Source organism: Schistocerca gregaria, chromosome 1 (assembly GCF_023897955.1).
Source record: "Schistocerca gregaria isolate iqSchGreg1 chromosome 1, iqSchGreg1.2, whole genome shotgun sequence".
Taxonomy (NCBI): Eukaryota; Metazoa; Arthropoda; class Insecta; order Orthoptera; family Acrididae; genus Schistocerca; species Schistocerca gregaria.
This window is the reverse complement of record NC_064920.1, coordinates 617,366,805-617,384,867: the sequence shown is the minus strand read 5'-3', so window position 1 is coordinate 617,384,867 and position 18,063 is coordinate 617,366,805. Positions and strand designations below refer to the sequence as shown.

Below are 18,063 nucleotides of genomic sequence, written 5' to 3'. Positions count from 1 at the left end.
TGTTGATCTGTAAGACTTCTTAACAGCAGATTCCAGTAGGAGATGCAGTTCTCGTAGGTATGTACACTCCCAGCTGCGAGTTAACAAGTGTAGGAACGTAGTTTGCCTGCTGAGTTGAGCGAACGAGTGAGCGATTTCAGGCCTACTTTCGTGACGTACGCGCAGTGGCCTGTCTTTCTCATGGGCCTCGCTCATGACTAGGAGCGCTGGGTCGCTACTTTTACAGGCGAGAATAATACAGAATTTTGTTACAGCATGAACAATGTGAAAATACGCTGGAATAATGTTCCTTCCCATAGTGGATCAGAGGCAGAATTTATAAAGCTTAGACCAGCCGAGCAGAGAAAGGAACAAACAATTTTTTGTAGAATATCACCTCTGCGTGCAGTATCTGAAAAAACCATTCGTCTTATGAGACCAAAACATTATTCCAGTGTATTTTACATTTTCGAATGTAAGCAGAAAATTCAGACACAAAGAAAAAGCTATGGTACATAATGAAGCTGTTGTATAATGCATTACAGGCAATGATTGCCTTAAGAAATATTTAGGGCGAACCGTTAGGTCGTTTCTAATAAGGTTTCAAGAATGCCTTAACTTAAATAACCCACGATCAGCATTAACAGCGCACGTACGGCAAGAGGGGACCTTCAGAAAGTTTTTAGGCAGAAGTACCCAAAAAGCACAATTCACTTTGAATAACCGATTGGACTTAAAGCGTGATAGCATTCTGGCTACTTTTGGTTGTTCGTATGATTAGGTATTAGTGAGAATAAAATTGTGTATTATTCTCGCTTGTAAAGGTAGGAACCCAGTGCTCCTAGTCATGAGTATGGGACGTCACGCTGCCCACATTGATAGCTTTCATTACGCCAGCTAGTTTCCCTTTATCTTTCGTGAGGGCCACTTTCACTTTCCCCGACACCGCGTTACCCTGCTGTCACACCGATAAGACACTTGACACCTGATACACTCCACGCAGTAATTTGCATGTGCCGCGACTAATCATGTTAACAGCGAAAAAATTTTTATCACCCATCTGGCCCCGTTTTAAAAACTTTTAGCTTCTGCTCAGTATGAAATATTTTCTATTTTCTTTATACATTCAGGCAAATTTTAAAGAATGGAACACGTCTTCTTTACCTTTCGCTCGCCATAGTATTAATGATATTCACTGAGTAGTAAATTTTGACTGGAATCAATGGGTAAGCCTATGATATATTAACATTGTGAGTATATTAAAAAATTGTTATCAATTTTAACCTCGACAAAATGTGATAACACTGTACTTTGCTTTTTTGCACCTGTTGGTGCGGTTTTATCCAGCGAAACCGGTTGTTCCGATAAACAACAGTTTCACAAGCTGTTAGCGGAATTCTTCCTTACATCATTATACCTCTTAGTTTCAACCACATGCGCTTTCTGTATGTTCCGTTTGGTGTTCTTCCATTGTCCAGCCAACTGCCTTACCGGCAACGGATCATCTACTGACAATAAGCTGCACAATGTAGTCACCACCTTGAATTCTAACATTAATTCTGCGAGAGTATTCCCATGCTTAGCGGTATTAAATGAAAGCATGAACCAAGACTACGCGCAGTCCTGGCCCTTGCTGTAGTAAGCAACTAACGCAAACTGTGAAGTTCCACATACGAAGGATTTGGACAATAAGGTGTAGTGGTAATAGGCTTGACCACCATAACCAAACAAAAATATTTAAAATCATATAACGTAAATGACAACGCATTATCCACTGCCGATGTTGACCGGGCCAAACACTGCAAAATTATCCTCCACACCCCATTCGTATTCTGAGCCGGTTTGCTCTCCGCGCAAATCTGGCAGGCTGCAGTACGGTTTCCTACATCGGTATCCATATTTTCCCAGATACACTTTCCCAGATTTTTCTACGAGTTTTATGTACACCCGTGTGCCCCTCTGGTGACTCATGGAAATATTTAATCATCTATGGAACCAGAGTCTCAGGGACTACCACCACAGGCTTTTAATCACTTTGAGCATAATAGCATAACACTCCCTTTTTCATAATGTATGGCTTCTGAATTTCTTCCTTCTTCACCATGTTTATGATATCATCCAATTTCTGATCTTGTGTCTGAAATTCCATAACATACTTAAATAAGTCTGGTGTATCATTTAATGTAAAATTAACTAACTGCGGCTCTTCTTAGGGGTTTCGTGACTCAAAACATTCTACTTCTGGTATCCACAATAATGTTTGTCACTTCCTCTTATACTTACTATAGCAAAGAAAAATTTAAGTCTACTTACGGGGTTTGACCAGCACCCAATTAAGAGCCTGGTTGTCCGTATCCGGTTTAAAGAGGACGTGTTCTTGGTAGTATCCGAACTTCTCGAATCCGTACAGTACAGCCAGCGCTTCAACTTCATAAACGGAAAATGTTTCTTGCAAATCATTAAGCGGCCTCGATGCATAACTTATGGGTTGCCTCCCTTCAGCACTTTCTTCGAGCAAATCCGCTCCCACTCCGTGCATAAATGCATCAGTCTGAAGAATAAATTGGCTATTAAAATCTGGTGTTGCCAAAGCCAAAGCTGTACTCAATGCTTGCATAATACTTAAGAATGCCGATTGTTGTGGTTCCCTCTACTTAAATTTACAATATTTGCGCCTTACACTATTTAGCGGAGCAGCCTTTAGAGCGAAGCTGTCAATAAATTTTCGAAAAATATTCGCCATGCCGACGAAGCGAGCAACATTGGAGGGTGTCGGAAATTCCAGTATGGGTTGCACCCTCAGGGTATAAATAGCCATGCCATCAGCTGACACAATGTGACCCGAGAATTGCTTGCTTCTGTATGCCTGCTTCAATTTCTTAGGATTCATAGTTAATTAGCCTTTCCTCAACCTTGTACAAACTTCCTTCAAATACTGTACATGTTCCTCAAAGATCGCCTAGGTAGTTTTACATATATCTGAACTTTATGGCTCCAAAAAATTGACTCATTAATTGGAATAGAACTACCATACCTGAGCTAGCCCAAATGGTTCATGTTGGTACACACAGATATTTCAGTCAGTAGAAAATGCCGCTACAGTCTTCAATTCATTGGCCAACGGAATCTGGTTATATGCTTCGTTAAGAACTAACTTTGTGGAAATCGTGTCTCTCTCTTGAACCACACTAAACTGGAATGTGTATCCAATAAAGGTACTGACCTAATTAAGATCTTTTTATTCAGTTCACGGTAGTCCACCACAGGCTAGGCCTATACCGTCTATCAGACTTGGCTACTAGAAATATAGGTATTCAATATGGTGGATTAGATGACCTGACAACATCTTGTTCAACATCGATTTCCCCATTTCCCCATTCCTCCTTTGGTGTCCTTGCCTACCTCAATGAATTAAAATCTCGTCATACGTGTTCCGTTACGTGGCATCTAAACCAACAAGTTTTTGTATTATAGTATTGTGAGCTTCGGTTATCACAATCTTTTGCTGTACCCAATGTCCTCAGTTATTTGTTTGTTATGTTCCAATATCCGTCTTCTCCAACAACTTTTACACTTCACAGCTCTTTCTGCTACAACGGAAATGATTCTCTGCTGCCTCAACACGTCTGTTGCTACCCTGCTCCTTCTTCTGCTCGGTCTTTTCCACACATTCTTTCATTCTCCGAATCTGCGCACAATGTCCTCACTTTTTACCTTCTCGGTTCAACTAGACTCCAATATCTTTCGATAACTCCACAGCTCAATCATTTCGATTTTTTTTTGTTCTAGTTTTCTCACTGTCCTTCATTCACTACGATACAACGTTTTTCTCCAAAAATACGTAGTTCACTTCTACTTCCTCATCCTTCGTCCACCATGCTATATTTTAATCCCAAATTAGCAGAATTCCTCCGCTTACTAATTGATTTCTCCTTTCTTTGGTTTGTAATGAATTCATATTCTGTGTTCATTAGATAGGTCCCTGTAATTCTCTTTCAGTTTCGCTGAGGATACCGGTGTCATCACTGAACCTTACCGTACCAGATGGTATGGTAAGACAATAATCATATCCACTCAATGCAGTGGTAGGCGGAGTGCAAACTTGACGCGTGCCCGATTCGCAATAGTATGGGTATTGAGAGATACACCAAAATGTAGACAGGAGACGGGGGTACTGGCATAGATAATGCTATGAGGAGGGGTCTCGTGGCTTGGGCTTGGGTAGTTCAGTCAGTCGAGCACTTGCCCGCAAAAGGCAAAGTTACCGAGCTCGAATCTCGGACTAGCACAAGGTTTTAACGTGCTTGGAAGTTTGATACCAACACTAGGTGTGTCTGTGCCGCGTGTGAGCACACTGCAAGAACCACACAACTCAGTGAGCTGATCTCTTATATGAGTCTCGCTTTGCGAGTAAAAAATAAAAAATCGGATACCCACTGGGACCACTAAATCACTCGAGTGGCCACGCTGACTCACGCTGCTGGTGCCTTGTACAGATTTGTTCCAAATCCGTCACGGCTGCCTCATTTTCAAACCTGAGCTACTGAGACTACACTGAAAGTGCGTGAATTTGATGACATACAAAATTGGCAATACATCACACAGTAACGGTAGATGTATGTCACAATACAGATATGCTCACTATAAAAAGTTAGATCAGGCTTGAGAATGAATCAGTCGGTTGGAAACTAGTCGCCAAAATAAACTGATGGCGAAAAAAAATTACTACATCAAAAATAAGCTGTGCGACGTAAACGAAAGTTGTTAGGTGTGTCTCCATATCTGAAAGGTGATGTCTATAAAAATTTCGCTCCAGTCAGATAAGACTTGTGAGGAATGTAGCAACTGTACACGAATGCGGCAGTCACGAAAATGCACGGTCGCAAGCATATCGGTTTCGGGACGGCCACATGGCACTACCGGCAGAGATGACCATAGACTTCGACGTATGGCTCTCGCGCTTCGTAGTGCATCCGCAGCAGCAATTTGAGCAGCAATGGGCAGCCAGTGTGTCAATGAATTGTAAAAAAAAAAGTGTTTATTTCATGGAAAGATCCGATCCAGGCGGCCTGTAGCATGTATTCCGCCGTTTTCGATTTCCGTCGTGTCAAGCGAGAGCTCGATGTAAGTCAGGGTGGACGTCTGTTGTGTTTCCTGATGACAGCTGGTTCCGCCTCGGTGCCAGCGAGGGCCGTGTGTTGATTAGAATGATTCCACGTGAGGGCCTGCAACCAACCTGTCTGTCTGATAGACACACTAGAGCTGTACCTCTAGTTATGGTCTGGCGTGTGATTTCGTATGATAGCAGAACCACTCTCGTGGTTACTCCACGCACCCCGGCTTCTAAATTAATCTGTAGCCAAGCTGGAGATTCGACCTGTTGTGCTGCCACTCATGAACAGGATCCATCGGGGGGTAGGGGGGGGGGGGGGGGGGAAGGAGAAGGGGGGTTTACAACGGGATAACGCTCGGCGGTATATCGCTGTTTTAACGCAAATGCTCTACAGAGTGAAGACATGTTGCTTCGGCGTGATCGGTCACCAGCTCTGTCTCCAATCGAGCACATTTGAGACATTACTGGACAACAAGTACCGCTTCTTCTTAAACTATGTTAACCGTCCCTGCGTTATGTAAGGTGCCTCTTAGATGAGGTAGACATTTTTGCCAGTTTTAATAAATTATTGTCTGTTATTGAAGTAAGATAGTTAGGAAGTGCTGTAATCGGTAGGCAGCCATGAGTCGGAGAGCAGTTCCCACGCTGCCTGGCTAGGTGACGAAGCGATCATATGTTGCGCGTAGTGGGGTGGGGCTTGGCGCTGGACCATAGCAACAAGCATCAGCCTGGGAAATATAAATGACGGGAAGTACCGCCATCTTGGCTCCAAAGTCACCGATTTCGTTTATTTAATAATTAAAGTAATTTACGATAACATAAATACTAGGAGGAGACTCTGGATGTTTAAAACTATTTACCATAATTTGCCTCGTTAAAATTCACAACCGTTCATTAACAAATACATATCCTAGTAAGTACGAACTTGATCAGAAATCCATGAACTGTGACGAAATTAGTAAGAGATACGGACTGCGTGCCAAAGCCGACAGTTGGGGTTAAGGGTTCTTCCTGTCTTGTTCGATGGTAGCCATGCTCTCGGTTACGAGTAGTTTGTGATTGAGTGCTTCATTATTGATCTAATAGGAATAAAAGTATATTGCGGTACTCTGAATGTTAATTTCGAGTAAATAGATACCCCAAAATTGATCGACAGCAATTTCAGACAATTATCTTGCACCGACAGAGACATCCAATGCGCCAATGAAGAATCTGCACGGGACGACATTTACGAGAGCTGCACCGCGCACAGGTAGGAGGAAATCCGATGACACGACCCGCCGAGGCTGATCGAGGAAGGTCCGACTTACACTCGCAAATTACGGGTGGAAATGCTGACCAGTTGTACTGTACGTCACATACACCACCCTCTACAGACTCGCGGCTGAGTAATAACATTATCAGCTTAGAAGCGAGGGGATCTTGGAAACATAAAGTATGCACGTTTGCGGGATTACATTCAATGTTCTGGAGGTAATACCGATAATCACTTACATATGTTACCTAGACAATTGTATTCCCGAAATTTCATTACTCTAAATTAGTTAATTTTTTGTGTTGCGATATTTTTTTCCGTTACTGTGTGTGTGTACTTGAGCTGTAACGTGTTTGTAACTAATTCTTTACGGAAAAATGAGTTCGTGGTCCTTGATCAGTAAAATGCAGAAACTGCGTAGCCTGGTACAGTGGCTGTAGTGTGGCGATGCTGCCGTAGCGCGTCGGCGGGTGGCCCGCGCGTGGAGCGGCCGCTGCGGCCGGTGTGCTCTGGCCCGTGGCCAGTTGCCGGCACGCCGCTGCTGGAGGCGCCCTCCCTGCAGGACCCGCCGCGCTGCCCCGGCTCCGCCCGCTACGTGGCGCAGTCCGCGCTGCTCTGCCTCTCGCTGCTGGCGGTCGTCGCCGTCGTCTGTGCTGTCTGCTACTGCCGCAGGTCAGGTCCACTGCTTCAAACCGTGGTTGGAAATTTGATTCAGGTACACTCCAGCTCAAAAAACTTGCACCTCTAAGCAATTATCCGAAATGGACCGAATTTGGTAGATGTGATGTACATGTACAGGTAAGCCGTTTATTAAAATTTCAGAATACTCTGATGAACTATTTAAGAGGAAGACTTTCACAAGTTGAGGAAGTCAGCTGGCCGCTGTGGCCGAGCGGTTCTAGGCGTGACCGCCACGGTCGCAGGTTCGAATCCTGCCTCGGGCATGGATGTGTGTGATGTCCTTAGGTTAGTTAGGTTTAATTAGTTCTAAGTTGTAGGGGACTGATGACCTTATAAGTTAAGTCCCATAGTGCTCAGAGCCATTTCAACCATTTTTGAATATCATTTTGTTGTTGTTGAGGAAGTCAATAACGTGGTGGTCCACCTCTGGCCCGTCTCCAACCACTTTTCCGACTTGGCGTTGATTGACAAAGTTGTTGGATGTCATCTTAATGGATATTGTGACAGTTTCTGTCCAATTGACACTCGAGACCGTCAAAATTCCGAGCTGGTTGAAGAGCTCTGCCCTTAACGTTCCAAATGTGCTCAACTGGGGAGAGATAGGTGACTTTGTTGTCCAAGGTAGGACAAAGAGACAAGCAGTAGAAACTCTTGCTGTGTACGGGAGCGCAAATCTTGCTGAAAAGTTAAAATGGTTCAAATGGCTCTGAGCACTATGGGACTTAACATCTGAGGTCATCAGCCCCCTAGAACTTAGAACTATTTAAACCTAACTAACCTAAGGACATCACACCCATCCATGCCCGAGGCTGGATTCGAACCTGCGACCGTAGCGGTCGCGCGGTTCCAGACTGAAGCGCGTAGAACCGTTCGGCCACACCGGCCGGCTGCTGAAAAGTAAATCCATGATGGTTTACCATGGAGGACAACAAAAAGTGGTGTAGAATATCGTCGACGTAACTCTATGTTACAGATGACAACCAAAGGCACACAACTTTGAAACGAAGCCGCACACCAGAGAGTCACTCCTGGTTGTCGACATGGTGATGGTCAGGCTATAATCCCACCACTGTCTGGAGCGTCTCCAGCATCTTTGCTTGTCATAGGAGCCCACGTCGAAGCGGGATTCACCACTGAAGACTATTCTGCTTCAGTGAATGGGAGTCCCACTTCGCTTGAGCCCTGAAGTCCAGCAAAGACGTCTCTTGAGACACCCCAAATAGTGGTGGGATACCAGCCTGCCTGTTTCTGTGGGGTACAACCTAAATGTCGCCCACCATATGACCCGACAGCCAGGAGTGGCGATCAGTGATGCCATTTCATTTCACGGCACGAGCTCTTTCGTCGTAATCCGTGGCACCTTCAGAGTACAGAGGCTCGTCGACAATATTCTATGCCCCGCTTTGTTCACCTTCATGGGTGACACAAACGGCGACGATTTCTGCTGCTTCTCTTCGTACTTTTCAACTCCTCCCTTGGCCAGCGAGGTCATCTGATCTCGCCCCAATTCACAATGTTTTGAGAATTATTGGCATGGCCCTCCAAGAGCCTAGGGATTTTGACGATATCAGGCACCAATTGGATAGAATCTGGCACGATATCCCTTTGGAGGACATCCAACAACTCTGTCACTCAATGCCAGCATAGTGACCGGATGTCTACTGACTTGCTCAATTCGTGAAACTATTTCTCATGATTACGTCAAGCAAGTTTTCTGACATTATTATCGTTTGTCTGTTCATGTACATCACATTTATCGATTTCCGTCCCATTCGGGTGATTATTTTGTGGCATGTAGCTTCTTTCCTTTTTCTATATTTCCCTGATTACGGTGGAACACATCCAACGAGATGACCTTATGCATTTGTCGTCTTCGAATTTATTCATCCTTAGAAGATTTCGTAGAAGTTTCGAAGGTCAGCGCATGGTAACTTCCTTGTTTGATTTTTACCACTAGAGTTCAGTCGTTTACGCCTTCTAGTAGTCTAGATTACTGTAATCGAAAGCTGCTGACCCCTCCCATATATCACTCGACTAATATATAATCACAACACCAAAGCTACCCCATCCATTCTGCATCAGTCTTTTTCTACATTCTCATTACTACAGGGATTGGACAAAAATATGCAGACACCACAAAAAATTCATGCTTGAACATAAATTCAGAGGCTAGATGGAGCAGCAGGTTCCGCTGTTGTATGTGACTGCCAACGGCAACGTATGTTCTCAATAAGTTGCAAGTGTTGACCGTTGAGTTTTGTGTTGTCCGTGCATTTTCTGAAAGCTAAGCAAATGGTTGGTGTTCGTGTGGTGCGTGCTTCTATAGCCGAGGTATCCAAAGTGTTTGGTGATTCTAGAGGATCCATATTGAAGATTTACTCTTAGGTGGCAGAAGGCAAGGGATAACGATACGCATATATACACGTGGCAGTATTATCGCATACACACGGTATAAAAAGGCAGTACTTTGGCGGAATAGTCATTTATACTCAGGTGATTCGTGTGAGAAGGTTTCCGATGTGATTACGGCCGCATGACGGGAATTAATGGACTCTGAGCGCGGAATGTTGGTTATAACTAGACATGCGACATTCCATTTGGAAATCGTTAGAGATTTCAGTTCTACGTGAACCACAGTGTCAAGAGTGATTCATAAATACCACCACGGAGATTGCAGTGGCGAACGGCCTCCACTTAACGACGGTGAGCAGTTGCGTTTGCACTGAGTCGTCAGTGCTAACTGACACGAAATACTCTTTGAAATGCCCGCAGAAATTAATTTAGGATGTACGACAAACATATCCGTTAGGACAGTGCATCAAAATTTGACGTTAATAGGCTATGGCAGCAGATGACAGACGTGAGTGACTTTGCAAAACAGCATATTGCTTCCAGTGTCTCTCCTGGGTTCGTGATCATATCGATCGGACCCTAGAGGACTGGAAAACAGTGGCCTGGTCAGATGAGGCCCCATATCAGATGGTGAGAGCTGATGGTAGCCTTCGAGTGTCGCGCAGACCCCACGGAAGCCATAGACACATGTTGTCAACAGGGCAATGTGCATGCTGGTGGTGCCTGCGTAATGGTGTGTTTACATGGAATATACAGAGCTCCTGGTCCAACTGAACGGAACGTTGGCGGGAAATGGTTTTATTCGGCTACTTGGGGATAGTTTACAGCAATTCATAGACTTCATGTTCCCGGGCTACGGCAGAATTTTTATGGATGACAGTGCGCCATATCACTTGGCCACAATTGTTCGCGATTGGTCTGGAGAACATTCTGAACAGTTCTAGTGAATGATTTAATCATCCAGTTTGCCCAGAATGAATCCCATCGAACATTTATGGGACATGATGTAGAGATAATTTCGTGCGCAAACGTCTGCACCGACCACACCTTGGATGTGGATGACTATAAATGCAGCACAGTTCAATATTCCTGCACAAGACTTCCAACGACTTGTTGAGTCCATGCCGCGTCGAGATGCTGCACTACGCTGGGATAAAGGATTTTCGACACAATACACATTACTTTTGTCACTCGTTGTATACCGCGTACAAGGAAAAGAGAGAAAGGCACAACGTGGACAAAGTGTGTGTTGTGTGCTCGTGACAGACGATGATTGAAGAGGATTGTAACGAAAAATAATATTACAACAGCGGAAGCGAATGTTGCACATGTGAAACCTGTCAGCGCCAAAAGTAACACGAAGAGATCTCCATAAACTGGGAACCGCAGGGCGAGCTAGAATTCCAAAACCACATCATCAGTGATACAATCCCCGTAATAAGAAAACCCGGTGCCAGAGCCATAAAACCAGGTCTATAGAGCAATACCAGAAAGTCATTTAATCGGGTGACTCTTGTTTCATATTGTTTCCAACTCCTGACCGAGTTTACTTCCAAGATTATAATTGTAGTAGTCATATCGCCGAATTCCATGCGCCCCATGGTTTGCAAGGTCACGTTATTGCCAAGGTTTATGTGACCAATCTGGCTGGTCTATTTCATTCCATGGTACAGTATTCGTTCCTCAACGGTGATGTTGTGCTTCAAGATGTCAGGGCCGCTGTTCACACAGCTCGCATCGTTCAGGACAGGTTTTTTGAGCACGAGAATGAATTGTCGCACCTCTCCTGGCCATCAAAATCACAAGATTACAATATTATTGAGCATTTGAGGTCTACTTTGGAGAGATGAGTGCATGGTAGCTATCCACTTCCACCATCGTTACCTGAACGTGCCACTGTTGTGCACATAGGAACCGAGACAGCACCAGTATTTATCCACTTCAAGACGACTGAAAGCTGTTATAAAATCCATCGGTTTTCCTGCACCGTTTTAGGCACAGTGATGTGTTGTGTTTTTGGTGTTTCTATATTTTTGTCAACCCTCTGTATATGAATCCATTAATCTCCTCATATAATCTAAGTCCACTGTTCTGATCTTGTCCCTTCTTATGTTGGTAAGTGGTCACCTTTTTGCATCGTAAGAAGTTACATATATTCAATATCACTATGGAATATTTTGCTGTGTTCTGTCGACTATTAATATCGTTCCAAATCAGTCCATGGCGAGAATTCGTCTCTATTTTGTCGCCCATGGCTTTTTTGAGGGCGCTTTCACTACGTTATTACAATGCCTAAATATTTAAAAAAATTATATTTTAATTTTCTTATCAAGCAATAGAAAATCCGTTCTTTCGTTACCAAGATACGTGTACGCCTACTTTTTCTTTTCAAAATTTAGTTTTAGACCTCAGTTGCAACTTTCTAGAATGTGTTCCATAGCATATATACTAATTTCGATGGTTATTGGATCGTTTGCAACATTCTGTCCTGTCCATTTAACATACTCATACCTTAACATGTTTTGTCTATACCTTCAGTGCTTGGCTCATCCTTATGTTAAAAGTAGACAGACTGTAACTTTCCTTAAGGATTTTCGTGGCTTTAACAGTTTCTGTTATTCTGTTTCCCAGCTTTACTTTTCCTTCTGTCTCTTTGTGGAATCTCCTAATTCTATAAATCCGTTCATCTCGTACTTTTAGTCTCTTCATGCCATATGCAATCTTCGTATGCTTAACATGCTTGTTCAATAGAAGTCACGTGTCTTTTCCTGTTACTAGCTACATTCTTCAGTCTTATAGTGGATATTATCTAAACATGATCTACCTGTTCTAACGCCACTTTGTACCTCGGAGAAATTTTTCAATCTTCTTCCTTAAACATACTAGAGGAAAGTTTTGTTTTTCCATGTACTACACAAATCCCATGCAATCTGGACAACACCGCTTGTTTCCCTTTTTATGGATCTTACTAATAAAAGACAAGTCAACAATACATATCCCCTTGTTGTTCTATTTTGTTAAAAATTACACACAAATATTTCATATTAATTATTAATCTGTAAAACATATCGCGAATTTTATTTGTGATCGCCTTTGGTTAAATCCATGATTATGGTAAATCAGTCTAACACACCTCATCTCTGAATGTTTTATACTTAATAACGCTCGAAAATGTTCAAATTCGATTTTTGAAGTGCTTTCGGGAAATGCGTTATACTGCGTAAAGAAATTTATGTCCTTTCATTGACCTTGAAATGCTATAAAAAAGTCGAAGAAGGCGCCCTTTGAATACATACCTTGTGAAGCCATTTCGCAGTCGTATGGTAAGTTGAACATCCTTCTGGTGTCGAAATGATATGTAGAATCTAAAGGAGGTGAATTAATTTGCTCTAAGTTATTTGATAGCGCTTCAAATGAACGTAAATCCTTCATATATCTTGCAGAAACGTTTATCAATTCCTCATCATTACATGTTCACCATTATTTAAACAAATGCAACTCCAGCTGTAAGGTAGAATATTCTATGCTTCAAACTAGCGGTGTTAATGCCGCTCAGACTACAGTATATCTTCATCAACACGATCCATGTGAAACTCAGTACTGGCCTAGGAGAAAAACAGTAGCAACGTTTTGATCGAAAATTTTGACCAATGGTTGGTTTGTAACGAATGAGTAACCGTTTGACATGTGACTCTCTCAACAGTTGTATACGAGAGTAAGAAATTATACTACCACGTTAAGCAGTATGTGTTTCAAACGGGTCAAAGACGCGAATTCTTGAACCACTATCTCTAAGTATATATCACGTCATACATGCATCTATAGCTATACTACAGAAACCATAGTACGATATGACGAGAGAATATATTTTTCTCGCTGTTGCAATTGCAGGTAGTGTGCAATAGGAACTAATGTATATACAAATCTGCCCGAATTTCTCTGCTTGCAGAGTCATTAAAAATACGTCTAGGGACGTATTTCCCAATTTTGGCATCGCATCTTACACGTACACTTTCAGAATGGAAATAGACATTCTTGGCACCTGAGAATATCCATGACAAATTTCTCAACTTTTGTCTGTCTTTTTTGTATAGTTGTCGTTTACACAGTTCAGCAAGAGTTCCAAAGAGTATTTAATTTGTGAACATTTGTCCTTCCAGGTATGAGATAACTTACATGATGCACCTGATAGAGATGCGACGTGAGAGAGTGGCCGCCGAGAGGCGTAATTCAGGCAGCTACAAATACGACGCTTTCGTCTGCTACAGGTGAGTAACACATTCAGCACTCGCCAATTCCGCGAAACGGCTCGGGCAGACGAACTGCTCTCTCGTTATCTCGGCAATGGTGACCTCTAGTTACTCGTAGCACTGTGCTTTTGTCTCACTCTCAAACATTCCGCCATACAGGAAATTCTACTGTGAGTTTTTTACTTACGGGGGCTATCATTACAGAATGCTACACTCGTATTTCCATATATCAGTGATCTGATCAAGTTTATCTTGGCATTATAATATCAAATAAAATACACTGATCCGCCAAAACTCTATGACCAGTGCCCACCGCGACGTTGTATGCCGCCTGGTGACGTTGCGGGCACGTGACGCGGGAACGAAAGTATGCAAGTGGAGCAGACATGGACGGGTATCAGCCTAGCAGAGATATGGGCTGCAAATGGGGAAATCCATTGAGTTAAGCGACTTTGACAAAGGGCAGACTATTCGGTGAAGCTGGTCGAATGTTCACAGGCTACGGAAAGAAGTAGGACAGCGAAACTACCAGTGGGCGCTGAATGGTTGGGAGTACACGACTCTTCACAGAACGTGAAGTTCAGAGGGGGTTCAGAGGCTTGTCTGCTCTGTAAGGTAGGCTAGATGGTGTCTATGGCATCTCTGGCGAAAGACCCCAATGCTGATGCACACAAAAGTGTTTTGGAGCACATCGTTCATCGATATTGTTGCACATGGAGCTCCGCAGCAGACCACCCCTACGTGGTCACACGTTGACCTAACGACACCGTCAGTTACGGTTTCAGTGGGAAAGGGGCTACCGGGATTCGACCGGAGATCAATGGAAACATGTCGGCTCTTCAGGACAATCACATGTTTGCTACACTAGGGACCCCACAAACGCCGTCATCGAGATGCATGGCGGTTCGAAACGTGCAGCGCCCCATGGACGCAGTATTATGTTCTGGGAGACATTCCCCTGCACTTGCATGGGACCTTTGGTAGTAATCGAAGACACACTTGATAACTGAAAACCACCTGCATCCCTTCATGCTTGATATCTTCCCCGACGGCTATGTCATCTTTCAGCACGATAATTGTCCGTCTCTTGTGGTCAGAATCGTGCTACAGTGGTTTGAGGAGTATTATAGCGAATTCACGTTGATTACACGGTGACCAAATTCGCCTGATGTAAATCCTATGGCACCCATCTGGGTCCCTATCGTGCGTCATCACCGCGTACTCAAATCAGCGACTCGTTATTTAGACGAGTTAAGTGATCTGTGCGTAGACATCTAATGCCACATTCCTCCACAATTCTACCAGTAAACAGTCGGATCCTTGATACCCAGAATCAGTGATTTACTTCGTTCCCAAGTGTTTTGGCTCATCACTATGTAACAAGCTGCACTTCTCGCAACAATATGTGCTTCGTTTTCTACACAGACTGATATTATTCTGTCAATGATAACAGTGTCATGTGCTGTTTTATTAGCTAATTAAACATTAAATTAAATAAAAAGTTATTTCAATGTGTATTCGCAGTACCAACACCTTAAATTACACTATAGGCATTTGTGAAGGACATTCACTTATTGCCTCCAATAGAGATAGACATTCAAACAAAAACAACACATAAACTTTTGAAATTTCACTGTTATAAACAAAAAAAATTTCGCAGTTAATTGTGTATACGATGGATATTCGTGAAATAATTTCGCATCGGTCAAGAAATGGAAACCACTGCTTAAATCTAATAAAGCTTTGCCCATAGGTGTTCGACAGTGTCTTTAGTATGCCTGTCGGTTGCATCACTTCTCTGTTTTCAGTTCTGAGCGCATGGTGAGCACATAAAAATGCGTGGAAAATAGTGTCTTCCAACAAGTATGAGGTCCTGGTGAGAGATTTCGCCTGATAGTATGCAGCCCACATTACAGAACTGTCATACGGTTCCTATTTCGTGACAATTATCGGTCGCAGTCTCCAGGGGCAATGAAAACGCTCCTGCAGTGTTTTCGATGAAAGAATTCAATATTTTCGAAATTTATTTTGTTCGCAGACTTAATGAAGTAGACATAACTTCATAGGTCTCTGTTTGCGATTTAATTTTATTCTTTGAATTATATTGTAATACTTTACACAATTACTGTCATTCCAGAGACTAACATACAAGCAAAAGAAATCTCACCTTGCTTTTAACAAGATTATTCACATGTCACGTATTATAAAAAACAGCTCCATTCAATAGGGCGAAGTAATCTTATTCTGTTCATAAATAAATTCATCAGCTGACATAAGTGATACTTCGGGACGATATGTAGTATGATATTTACAAAACGTGATGTATAGCGACTACGAACTTGGTATTTACGTGGGTCCAATGGCGAACGCAGCCATATAAACGATAATACGATCTCTGTTGCTCACCCTGCGGCTTGAAAGTAGTTTTTTCTAAAACAATTGTTCACAAGTATCAAATATTGAATTTTCTCCGTAGACGCCTCTCTGGTATGTCTCTCGGTGACCATGTATTCAGCTGCACTGCTTATGCAGACAATTTCGTCATCATTCTTCGTAGCGGTGCTGAGGTCAAGGAGTCACTGGCATGGTCCACCACCTAACGGCGAGGCTTCTGGTAAATGTCTTAAGGTCCGCAAATCGAACGCCGTAGCCAAAGGTGCGGTGCTTCCTGCAGACAGCGCTGCTCCTTTGGCTGTAGCTGCTACTATGCGATGCTTAGGACTCGATTTCGCACGTGATACGTGCTGCACGATCGCCCTAAACTGCCAGCGCCTTCTGCCCCAACTTCGAGCTGGGCTCTTAGACCATCATTTACGCGCCCTCCATCTTCTGAAGCGGACAAAATATGTAAATGCATATTGAGAGTCACGTATCCCCCCATGGCGCAGAAACATCCTGTTGCTCTGTCCATGGCCTGCCGCATGCTAGCGGCATTGAGTTTGTATGTTTGCACGGCCTGCTATTCAAGGAGAGATACGAGACACTCACCCACCCGCGGCGCAGGGGCGGTTTAGGTCTATATCATGCCCATGATAGAGCGATAGTCCTTTTCGTTGGCTCTCACACGGCGCTGTGGCACCGTTGTCTTACGAGCCTTACCAGCCGGTTCCTGGTGGCCTTTGCATCACACTCTCTCTCAGCACCTATCTAGAATCCAGACGTCTCACCGCCCGTCCTATACTTCCGCCAATTTCCCTTCGAACTGATCTACGTCCATCCTGAGATGCTGCCAACGCACTTGAAAGCCACAAAGGCGATGTTCGGCTTCGTTCAGTAGCACAGGTCACTTGATGTGGTTGAGGGGTTGCATCCCTACGTAGACTGGCGTGCGGTCTGGCGATCGGTTTGCGCTCCTTATCTTGCCACTGACATGCAGTCTCAAAAATGGTTCAAATGGCTCTAAGCACTATGGGATTTAACATCTGAGGTCATCAGTCCCATAGACCTAGAACTACTTAAACCTAACTAACCTAAGGACATCACACCTATCAATGCCCAAGGCAGGTTTTGAACCTGCGACCGTAGCAGCTGCGTGGTTCCGCACTGAAGCACCTAGAACCGCTCGGCCGCAGTGGTCGGCTGACATACAGTCTGCAAGCTAACTTGCGGTCAGTGCGAAGACAGAATGCCAGTCTCGCCTTCAAGGAATTCATCTTCCAGACAACCCGTTGTGTGCCACCTGTTATGTTCTGGACACGGACGAGGATTCCCTGGTGTGGGGTTTGGCGAGTACTTGTGTGGTTCTTGGTGTGACAGATGTTGACCATAATTACCGGTACGACTCACTACCAGATAAATCCTCGCCTACTCCTCTCTCCGGACTCGGGAGACTTTCCACAAGCGAAGAGGAACTCCGTGAAGCGGATTTGTGGACACGCAGATTACTCTTGTTTGCTGAAAACAAGAAAAATATTCTTGATTTTTGCCACTTTCTTAATGAACGCCATTGTGCAGTGTCTGCAAACCCAACTACAGACACTTTTACTCGAATTTCCTTCGTAGTGTCTTCCTTAAACCACTCCTTGATTTTGGGTGTTGCTGCAATGAGGAGTTGATCATCCACACCACTCCCACTCTAAGAAGTGGTTATTCTCTGCTCATCGGAATGTTCATACACACACAAAAATCAGTTAAAAAAACAAAGGAAATTACTGCTGTATATAGATAAATAAGTCATTAATGTTCTATGTTCTTCTGCTCCACATTCTCTTAACTTCCCTTGGTTTCTGACGATGGGACAGTACACAGTGGCCAGCTCCCGCGTTTCGACCCCTACCCACTTTGCCCCCACCCTTCCCTTTGGTCTCCAGGAAGGCTACTTACCAAAAAAATGGTAAGACGATAAGTGGAAAATCTGGGTTCGTGTCCCGGTCCGGCACGAATTTTTTGTTGTCGTCATTCCATTTGTATGTGTTTCATAATGACTATGGTTG

General features: G+C 43.6%; 1 protein-coding gene across 3 annotated transcripts in view; it reads left to right on the top strand.

Annotated features, from left to right (window-relative positions):
• The window catches only part of LOC126359055 (toll-like receptor 2), a 209,681-nt gene that overhangs the window by 175,461 nt on the left and 16,157 nt on the right, over nucleotides 1–18,063 (top strand). For all 3 annotated transcript variants that reach the window (XM_050007601.1, XM_050007602.1, XM_050007600.1), the window contains 2 exons: nucleotides 6,807–7,019; nucleotides 13,541–13,648. In XM_050007601.1, the coding sequence (XP_049863558.1) occupies nucleotides 6,807–7,019; nucleotides 13,541–13,648 (321 nt within the window). The remainder of the gene's footprint in view (nucleotides 1–6,806; nucleotides 7,020–13,540; nucleotides 13,649–18,063) is intronic.